Consider the following 11563-nt stretch of genomic DNA (forward strand, 5'->3'; position numbering starts at 1 on the left):
GTGAAAGGGTCCCGGGACAGAATCCCGGGAACCATGGCCCTGCATTTCAACCCTGCTTTCTTCCAGGGTTGGTCCCGGGTTCTTCCCGGGACCCTGGCCAGTATGAACGGTGCAGGGACATGTCCCGCCTTCCCGGGTTGCCTTTGCTGATGCTGATTGGCTATTCAGGGCACTTCCTGGTGTTGTGATTTTTCAGAGACGCGCAGAGGCATCACACAGCATGGAGGCAGGTACTTTGCAGCTTTGTGGTACAACAGACCCCCGCAGCACTTTTTAACCCCTGCAGCCCTGCAATGTCTTGGACAAATGAGGAGGTGAGGGAGCTTTTGAGGGGAAGAGGAGATCAGGCGCCAGATCACAGGTACTGTAAAGGATGCCCAGATATACCACAACATAGCGAAGACCCTGGCCTCGCGGGGCATCATCCGTAGCCAACAACAAGTGGTGAATAAACTGAAAACACTAAAAAAACAGTTTAACAGCATCTATGACCACAACCGGAACAAAAGTGGGGCTGCAAGGCGCAACTGGATGTTTTATGAGCAATGTGCATCAGTTTTTGGCAACACTGCGCTCAGTGACCCAATCAGCCTGTCATCCTCCAGCTCTGCCACTCCCTCACCCTTTGTGGCTGCTGAGGAGAGTGAGTCCAGCATGGAAAGTACCCAATGTGGGCGAACAACATCATCCCCCATACTATTTGAAGATGATCCTATCCACCCCGATCTGGACTCATCCGCCAACCCGACTGAAGACAGTTTACCCGGCAACAGTGCGGACGCTGTGACTGTCCAGGAAACAGATGTGGGCGCTGCCCTCCAGGCAAATCCCCCTGTGATGCGCACCAATAGTAAGTATTTGTCCTTGCTTACCATTATTTCTGTTCTGAACACCCGCATTCCAATAAACATGAATTCTGCACTATATGCCCCCATAACCGCCCGCCATATAGTTCCTGTCGCAGTGTGTATCTAGTGCAGGTGGGAGGATGCCACAAACACGTACGATCACATCACTGCTTTTTCTTATATGCCCTTTTTTTCCTTCTTACTCTCCTTGCAGTATTTTCAGTTCCCAAACGGAAACGCAAAGTAAACAAAGTGGAGCTTGCTGCACGGGCAATGACCAAGGTGCTGGTTGAAGAACTGCGCGACATGGACAACAACATGCAGCAACAGGAGGATGCCCTCCAACTCCGTTTTATAGAGGCGGAAAGAGAGCTGCAGCAATCCTTCATAACGCAGATAATGGGACATCAAGAACGCATCTTGTGCGATTACCAAGACCGGCAATTTCAGTTCCTGGAACGCATCTTGCCTCGCATTCAGGGTACCCATATGTACCCAGCTATCCAGGCCCCTCCTGTCCCCGAGCAGAGTTATCCCCCATATTCTAGAGGTCCCTACTATGACGCCCCTAACCCGAATCCATCTCCAGATTACAAAGTGCATAGACAATTGCCATAGGCAGTGTTTGCCTTGGTCTGTGTATTTAACTTTGATAGTTTGGGCCAGTTCTACGGTCCCAATTTTCATGTTTGGAAGGGGGGAAGGGTGGGATTGGGTTTTTGGGGGATTTTATATTAATATGTTTGCTATGTGTTCGCCACATGTTCTCATTTTATGCCAAGCTTTACTATATATATATGCCTGTGCATTTAACCGATTAGTTTTGTGCAATTAAAACAAAGGATAAAACAGTGCAAACTTTTTGTTCATGTAAAATTGTAAACATTATGAATTATTTTAACATCTCGTTAAGGTTGGTACAAATGGTTTCCCTAATGAGTTCGGCACTAGAGGAATGTTGACCACCAGACACCTCCAAATCTACACTAGAGGGTGTCACTTCAGGGTCCTTCACAGTCCACTCCTCTGGAAACTGTTCCTTCTGCAGTTCACATATGTTGTAAAGGACACAGCAGGCCGCTACTACATGGGGCATAAATTTGAGGTCAACATCATTCCTCTTCATGAGGCAGCGTCAACGTCCTTTCAGGCGGCCAAAGGCATTCTCCAGCACCATCCGTGCCGAACTCAGAGTGTGGGTATATGCCACTTGGATGGGAGACAGCTGCAAATGCTGGGTGTATCCCTTCATTAGCCAGTGGCGTAAAGGGTAGGCTGCATCCCCAATGATGTGGACTGGGATGTCCACCCCATACACTGTCTTTGATTTCTGAAAAGAAATACAAGAGTATGAGTATCACTTAATTGCTGAAACAGGTATGGGGGTGAAGCAGGTGACAGCAATCTACAGGGACTCCTATTTCAATAAACCTTTTACAAAGAGAAACACTACTGGCCACACATATCCCATCACAACTGACAACAAAAAGTGAAATCTGGCATACCCTTTAAATAAACATTGGAGGGGGTGGGGGTGTGAATAAAAAAAAAAAAAAATATATATATATATATATATATATATATTTTACCTCTCTGGGAAAAAGCCATCCACCCTGCTTGTCCTCCGCAATCTTGTACAAATCGGAGTTGGCAAGAACACGAGCGTCATGTGCTCGCCCAGGCCAGCCAATATATACATCAGTGAAGCTAAAAGAAATTTTTTAACAATTTTTAGAAAAATAAAGGCACACTGCATTTTAAAAAAAAACACTGACAAATTTACTTACCAGTATTTATGGTCAACCACAGCCTGTAAGACAATGGAATGCCATCCCTTGCGGTTATAATAATCCGCCGGGTTGTCACGGGGGGCAATGATGGGGATATGGGTCCCATCGATGGCACCGGCACACTGAGGGTACCCACGTTGCACAAAGCCTTTGATGGTGTCATCTAGGCGCTGCCCTTGCGGTAAGCAGAAAAACCTTTTGTATAGTGTATCCAGTATAGCCTTCGTCACCTGGTGTATAACACTGCAGACAGTGGAGATCCCAACACCGAACAAACAGGAGATTGTGCGGTACTCTCCTGGCGTAGCATACCACCACAGCGCAATCACCAGTCTCCTCCTTGGCTGGATAGGTGTCCGGTAGTGGGTGGTCTGCATAGTAAGTGCAGGGGTGAGTAGGTCCAGCAGGTATTGGAACGTTGGACGTGACATGCGAAAGTGGCTCATCCACTCCTCATCTTGATAAGCCTCCACAGTCTCCATGAAAACATCACCATGAGGGCGGTCTCTGGTCCACATTCTTCGCTCGGACGCGGTTCTAATTCGCATAACAGAAGCCAGAGTCTGCGAAATCAGGGTTCTCCTCCTGCGCAAATACTGGCGCCAAGTCCTGGCCCCCTCTGCCAAAAATAAAGCTCTCCTCCTCCAGGTATAACTCTGCACTCTAGAGCACAAAGTCAGAAGCTGCATCAGACTCTCACTTGCTGGGTCAAACAGCAGTAAAGCCCAAACAATTAGGAACACAGGCATACACAGTGGTACTCCGTCGGCCAGGATTGCTGCAATGAGGTGAGCAGGCCTGCCCTCCCTTCCTCTCTCCCTCCCTCTCTGTAATGACCTCATATTTGTGGGCCTTAAAAAGGGCCATTTCTAATTACATTCTCATAAAATGCAGGGCTATCCCGGGTTCAATATGAAAGGTGCCGACCCGGGATGTCCCGGCTCCAAATGCTGGTATAAACGGGGCCCAACTCGGGAATGTCCCTGCATGATCCCGGGACCGAATTCCCGGGTTAGACCCTGCATTTTTGGTCTGAAAGGGGTATTATCAAAGGTGTTAAATTGCACATTGTTTGTCTATGCAAACACCAGCAAAGTGTGCCTTCATTAAATATGCGGCACTAACCAAAATTTCAAATACAGGTATTTTAAATTATAAACAAATCCTGAAATCACAAATCTATCTAACAAATTGTTTGCATAGTGTTCATTTAGTATAGAAATGGTTTGCAGAGCTTCAGATTGCAGTAAACAGATTACAGAGTAAAGGCCCATATAGACGGGCCGATGTGGGAGAGATGTGTGCTGAGCGAACCGCTCAGCACACACCTCTCCCGCCGCTCAGCACAGTGTGATCTATGCTGAGCATGTGGGGGGAGATGGGGGGGCGCTCATTTCACCCAGCGGGTGAAGTGAGCGACCCGCTAGATTGGCCTGCATGCAGGCCAATCTAGCACCAGCGATAGCGATGCGCGGGGCTGCGCATCGCTATCGCTGTAGGGGGTACACACGGAGCGATAATGCTTAAATTCTAAGCAATCTGGTCAGATTGCTTAAAATACCAAAATACAAGAAAGCGCTAGGCTGAATTGTGTGTGTCAGTTATCCAATTCCCACAGAACCTTTACCATTAAATTACTTCCTCTTTAAACGAACTGCTGCCCTCAAATGCTTGGGGTGTTGAGTCCCAATATTTTTATTAGAACAATAAACAAAAGAGATTTATTGAAAGCGCTGTCCAGTTTTAAGGAGTCTTTTATTTAAAATATTATATCACCAAAACTATATGCATTCACAGTTAAAACCAATCCTATGGGTCTCTATATATAAGAGATCCAACTATAACCGATGGACATCATAGTATTACAAAAACTACTTTTGTCTCTGTAACACTTAAGGGGGGTACTCACGGAGCGATATTCTAAGCAATCTGACCAGATTGCTTAGAATATAAGGCTGATCACTCCGTGAGTACCCCTTACAGCGATAGCGATGCGCAGCCCCGCGCATCGCTATCGCTGCTTCTAGATTGGCCTGCCGTGCAGGCCAATCTAGCGGGTCGCTCACTTCACCCGCTGGGTGAAGTGAGCGCCCCCCCCCCCCCGTCTCCCCCCGCACGCTCAGCACAGATCGTGCTGTGCTGAGCGGCGGGAGAGATGTGTGCTGAGCGGTTCGCTCAGCACACATCTCTCCCCGCATCGGCCCGTCTATATGGGCCTTTAGTTGCAACACAGCTGTGCACAGTGGATACAATTTCAATACAACAGAAGCACCTTGTTAAAAAGCTACAATTATATCAATAGCTCATATGGGTAGTTGTTAAAATATTCTCCCACAATGGGCATCAATAAACAATCAACAGCCTTTCAATGTAAAAAGCAACCCCCTAGGGGTTATATAATTAATAAAACACAGTCCCAGACATATCTAGAGAGATTTAATATTATATTCGTAGCTTAAATCCTCCCGCTGGGATAGTGATATAGCTATAGGTTATTAGCACTCTCACTGGAAATAGAGCCCTCTGTATTTGTGATTGGAGCAATACACTCTGCCAGTCAATTCGTTTCTTCACCAGGAGTACGCAGACCGGATATTTGGGATAGTCTCTCACGGGCGCCCCCGTCTAATAATTATACCAGCGTATGTGATTAGGCTCCTTTTTGTTAGTATTACTTCACATGCTCCCCAGTGTAAGTATAGCTCAGTCAGGCTGTGTGATGATTATAATTAATTGTATCTCACCAATAGTACCCGCGGCTGCGCCTCCTGCCAGGCGTTTAACTCTGTCCTGTATAGCACTCTGCCGCCTCACTGCCGTTGATGATCAGGCGACCACCTCACGATGTCCGGCAGGATGTTAGCACCAGACGGGAGGCGCAGCCTGACTGAGAGCTATACTTACACTGGGGAGCATGTGAATTAATACTAACAAAAAGGAGCCTAATCACATACACTGGTATAATTATTAGACGGGGGCGCCCGTGAGAGACTATCCCAAATATCCGGTCTGAGTACTCCCGGTGAGGAAACGAATTGACTGGCAGAGTGTATTGCTCCAATCACAAATACAGAGGGCTCTATTTCCAGTGAGAGTGCTAATAACCTATAGCTATATTACTATCCCAGCGGGAGGATTTAAGCTACGAATATAATATTATATCTCTCTAGATATGTCTGGGACTGTGTTTTATTAATTATATAACCCCTAGGGGGTTGCTTTTTACATTGAAAGGCTGTTGGTTGTTTATTGATGCCCATTGTGGGAGAATATTTTAACAACTACCCATATGAGCTATTGATATAATTGTTGCTTTTTAACAAGGTGCTTCTGTTGTATTGAAATTGTATCCACTGTGCACAGCTGTGTAGCAACTAAGTGTTACAGAGACAAAAGTAGTTTTTGTAATACTATGATGTCCATCGGTTATAGTTGGATCTCTTATATATAGAGACCCATAGGATTGGTTTTAACTGTGAATGCATATAGTTTTGGTGATTTAATATTTTAAATAAAAGACTCCTTAAAACTGGACAGCGCCTTCAATAAATCTCTTTTGTAGATTGCTTAGAATATCGCTCCGTGAGTATCCCCCTTAAGACATGAACATACATTTAGTATAGAAATGGTTTGCAGAGCTTCAGATTACAGTAAACAGATTACAGAGTAAGATATGAACATACATTTAGTATAGAAATGGTTTGCAGAGCTTCAGATTGCAGTAAACAGATTACAGAGTAAGATATGAACATACATTTAGTATAGAAATGGTTTGCAGAGCTTCAGATTGCAGTAAACAGATTACAGAGTAAGATATGAACATACATTTAGTATAGAAATGGTTTGCAGAGCTTCAGATTGCAGTAAACAGATTACAGGGTAAAATATGAACATATGTAATAGTACCCCTGTGTGTGAGTGAAATTGTACCTGCTTTCTTCAGGCGACGCTTGCGGCTTTGAGACCTCTCCTGACTTCTTCCTCAGGAGCCTGTGGCAGAAGAATAATCACCCTAAGGAGGGCCCCACGGATAAAGGAAATGCAAATGGGTGGTGACAACACGTTTATTAAATCAGGGGAGAGAAATGTCACCGTTTAATATCCTCAAATGACGACTAATAAGTCAACTCTACATCAGAGGCACAGGGTGGAATATCGCGTATCATTTGTATCATAAGCATAAGTGTCATCACATATCATTTGCATAATAAGCATAAACGTTATCACATATCATTTGCATAATGAGCATAAACGTTATCACATATCAATTGCATAATAAGCGTAAGTGTTCTTTAGAGCTCAGAAGAAAACCCAAATGTCCTGTTAACCAGGAGGGTGCAGGAATGTTCAAATGGTATACTAATGTACCACTAGGTGGTGATAGGAACTTAAATAAAAGAAAGTTTCTAACGAGATACACAATCCAGAGAAGTCTGTAAGTAATGTTTTAGGTGGATTAGAAAAGTCACCCAATATAGAGAACTGGTTGCGGATAATCAAAAGGGGTAATTAGCAATTAGCATACGCCAGGTGTAGCAACAACTGAGAGGGTGTGAATATCTTCTCTGGAGGCAATGCCTGGAGGGCCGAGTGTTCCGGTAACGGGCAGAGCAAACTTGGCACCAATAGGGCTTGGCGGGGTGCATTAGTGGGATTGGTAGGACTGGCAGTCTTTTGGCCAATTAGCACTGATGGGTAGGGGCAAAGGGGTAATTGGTCCTGGTCTGGCTTGACTTTTCTGCCTCAAATCGTTGGTGATACAGTGTAGGTGTAAACTGCTTACCAGCCCCCACTCAGCGGTGTTCACACTTCGGCTCCCGTCACCTGCTCTCCCCAGCCCGCTGCTGACGGTGGCTCTGTCCTTCCTGCTTGTTGGTGCAGCAGCAGCTCCAGTCAGCCAGACCTGTCCCTCTGGCGCGTCTCTTCTCTGCAGCCACTTCCGATCCCGGCTCTCATGGTCGGCTCTCCTTCCCGGCGGCGTCAGGTCTCGGCTCTCCTCTGCTCACTCCCGCTGCCGCTCCGTCTCCTCAACTACTGCCTGGGTTGTTCCGCCGCACTCAGTCACCTCACGGTGAGTCTCCTCCTCCTTTTCCTGGCACGCAGCTCTCTCCCTATCTAGTGGCTCCAGCCTTTCCCGCTCTCTGCAGGCCAACTGCCCAGCCCTGGATCCTAGTGCCCCACAGTTCAGCCAGTTCAGTGGCCATCACCAGGCAACTGGGGGGGATTAACCCTACAGTGCCCTGTCCATGTAAGTCTCCTAGGCAGCGGAGATAATTATTGAGACTGCAATAGCATGCAGCCGGGGTACCCCAACGTGGGTATCACACATACATTTAGTATAGAAATGGTTTGCAGAGCTTCAGTTTGCAGTAAGCAGATTACAGGGTAAAATATGAACATACATTTAGTATAGAAATGGTTTGCAGAGCTTCAGATTGCAGTAAACAGATTACAGGGTAAGATATGAACATACATTTAATATAGAAATGGTTTGCAGAGCTTCAGATTGCAGTAAGAAGATTACAGGGTAAAATATGAACATACCTGAGGATGAGAAGAAAAGGGAGATGGTTAAGTCCAGACCAATGCAGGATAAATGTTTTTTTATTTGTTAATTTTCAAAACGCTTAGAGATAGGAATGCTTTGAGTATTGGAATGCACAGCTGAACGCACAGCTGTGCATGGTTGAAGCTACAGATATACTATCTGTCGAACTAGTACATATCAACCTAATGACCATGTCAACATATTGACCATGTCGACCTTCAGTGGTCGACTTAATGACTGTCGACCTAAGCTGTGTTGTCCTAACGACCGTATTGAGCCCTATTTTTCACTTGTCACATACACATGATCTGTGACCACATTGAGAGGGGTGTTGGCAGGCCTAACACGGAAAATTGCACAGAGAGACAATTATATCATTTGGATGATCAGTACAGAGACATTCATTGCTTTGGATATAAAATACAGAGACGTGTTCCTTGGGATAATTGCTAGAGACGGTTTTCTTATTTGGAACTCAACAACACATTTGCCACTCAAATACCTGTGTATAATTGGAATAAAGTGATACTGTGGCAGATGTATTAAGCCTGGAGAGTGATTAAGTATATGGTGATAACCAGAGGCGTATTGGCCATAGGGTTTACAGGGAAGATTCCCAGTGGGCCGACGCACCCGTGGGGCCTGTTTAGTTTGAGGACATGTGGTCATTTTTATAGACATAATGAATAAGATGCAAAATAATTTGCATATATGAAAATTACTTTGCCACTTAGCCTGTGATTGCAGATGATCTAGTGTATGCTCTGTCTGCCTGCTTGGCTGACATATAAGATTGAGTGAATAGTGATTGGGATACGGTTGGTGTAATAAGCAAGAAAATATATCTTTCTAAAGAATGAGATAGTTTCCTAAATTCTGAAGATGTGTCATATAATGTGCTCATAATATTTAATTTTATTTATTTTTAACTTCCCCCTTGATGCTGGACATGCCCACTATCTGACAAGTCTTGGGGGGAGGGTGCTGCTGCCATGGCCCATGGCTAGACCTTACACCTCTGGTGCTGTCCATGTGGGGCCACTAGTACAAATTTTTCCAGGGGCGCTTTTTGTTCCCAATCCGCCCCTGGTGATAACGCACCAGCCAGTCAGCTCCTAACTTTCAAGTTACAGGCTGGGTTTGAAAAATGAGCTGGTTGGCTGGTACTTTATTTCTGTTCACTTTATCACTTCTCCAAGCTTAATACATCTGACCCACTGTCTACCCTGACACGGAGAGTCAGGTCTTTATACCCAGGACCCCAAAGCAATACTTTGGTATTGTAGGATCTTTGAGCTCCAACATATTCTAAACATCGGCAAAGATTCTGGGCAAGATGTACTAAATTACATCGCTGCCATTCGTCACAATGCTAATCGCATATGTACTTACATATGCGATTAGCATTGCGAAGGACAGCTCTTCCGATAAGAGCTGTCCTTTGTGATCTTCTGCGGATCCCTGATTTCCAAGTTTCGGCCTCTGGAGTCAGTCTGCGCATGCGCAGAGTGACAGGGCGGCCGCGGGGCATGCTGGGAGGGATCCGATCGGATCCCTCACACCAGCGCAGCACATAAGCCTATATATATATATATATAGTTGTATATATGTATATATGTGGTTTTGTATGTGTGTATATATAGCATGTGGTTGGGTGTTTATATGTATATATGTGGCTGTGTGTGTTTATATGTGGATGTGTTTATGATTATGTAGATATGTAGGTATACTATATATGTATGTGTATATGCATATATGTAGTTGGTTGTGTGTGTGTTTTATATGTGGCTGCGTGTGTGAATATGTGGTTGTGTGTTTACTGTATATGTACAGTGCCTTGCTAAAGCATTCACCCCCCTTTGCATTTTTCATGTTTTGTAGCCTCACAACCTGGAATTAAAATAGATTGTTTGAAGGTTTGCATCATTTCATTAACAGAACATGCCTACAACTTTGAAGATTTTTTTTATTTATTGTGAAGCAAACAACAAATAGGACAAAATAACAGAAAACTTCAGCGTGCATAACTATTCACCTCCCTAAAGTCAGTCAGTGTCGGACTGGGAAATGAAGGGCCCACCGGGGGAATGCAGTTATAGGGCCCCATGCTTAGGGGTGTGGCCAGCCTACAAAGGGCGTGTGACCAGCCTCCACAGAGGCTTGAAATACACAATAGTTTAGTGCAGTGTAACGCAACATATCTACCATGTATAATACAAGTGCACAGTCTTGAACCTGATCCCCAAAGGAAGGAGTGGGCCCTCAGACCAGTGGTTTCCCTGGTACCCCTCTGGGCCAGTCCGACCCTGAAGTCAGTACTTTGTAGAGTCACTTCTTGCTGCAATTATAGCTGAAAGTCGCTTTGGATAAGTCTCTATGAGCTTGCCACATCTTGTCACTGGGATTTTTGCCCATTCCTCAAGGCAAAACTGCTCCAGCTCCTTCATGTTGGGTGGTTTCCGCTTGTGAACAGCAATCTTCAAGTCTGACCACAGATTCTCAATTGGATTGAGATCTGGGCTTTAACTAGGCCATTCCAACACATTTAAATGTTTCCTCTTAAACCACTCGAGTGTTGGTTTAGCAGTATGCTTCGGGTCATTGTCCTGCTCGAAGGTAAACCTCCATCCCAGTCTCAAATCACAGGCAGACTGAAACAGGTTTTGCTCAAGAATATCCCTGTATTTAGCACCATCCATCTTTGCCTCGACTTGAAACAGTTTTCCAGTCCCTGCTGCTGAAAAACATCCCCATAGCATGATGCTGCCACCACCATGTTTCACTGTGGGGATGGTGTTGGGGTGATGGGATGTGTTGGGTTTGCGCCAGACATAGCATTTTCCTTGGTGGCTGAAAAGTAAAATTTAGTCTCCTCTGACCAGGGCACCTTCCTCCATACAGTTGGGGAGTCGTCCACATGCCTTTTGGCAAACTCAAAATGTGCCTTCTTATTTTTAACACTAAGTAATGGCTTTTTTCTGGCCACTCTTCCATAAAGCCCAGCTCTATGGAGTGTATGGCTTATTGTGGTTACATGCGCAGATACACCAGTCTCTGCTGTGGAACTCTGCTGCTTCTTCAGAGTTACCTTTGGTCTCTGTGCTGCCTCTCTGATTAATGCCCTCCTTGCCCGGTCTGTGAGTTTTGGTGGCCGGCCCTCTCTTGGCAGGTTTGTTGTGGTACCATGTTCTTTCCATTTGAAGATGATGGATCTGATGGTGCTCCAGGGGATCATCAAAGATTTGGATATTTTTTTAAACCCAACCCTGACTTGTACTTCTCAACAACTTTTTCCATGACTTGTTTGGTCTTCATGGTGTGATGCCTCTTTCTTAGTGGTGTTGCAACCTCTGGGGCCTTTCAGAATAGGTATGTTT

The 11563-nt window shown here is 45.2% G+C and overlaps 1 protein-coding gene across 1 annotated transcript; it reads right to left on the bottom strand.

Moving 5' to 3' along the window:
• Window positions 1-1983: 1983 nt before the first annotated feature.
• LOC135050021 (uncharacterized) lies at window positions 1984-3156 on the bottom strand. Its single transcript, XM_063956114.1, has 3 exons — window positions 2636-3156; window positions 2438-2555; window positions 1984-2178 (listed from the first exon to the last, which is right to left on the bottom strand). The coding sequence occupies exons 1-3, from the start codon at window positions 3154-3156 to the stop codon at window positions 1984-1986; spliced, it is 834 nt and encodes a 277-aa protein (XP_063812184.1).
• Between the last annotated feature and the right edge of the window lie 8407 nt (window positions 3157-11563).

Source organism: Pseudophryne corroboree, chromosome 1 (assembly GCF_028390025.1).
Source record: "Pseudophryne corroboree isolate aPseCor3 chromosome 1, aPseCor3.hap2, whole genome shotgun sequence".
Classification (NCBI taxonomy): Eukaryota; Metazoa; Chordata; class Amphibia; order Anura; family Myobatrachidae; genus Pseudophryne; species Pseudophryne corroboree.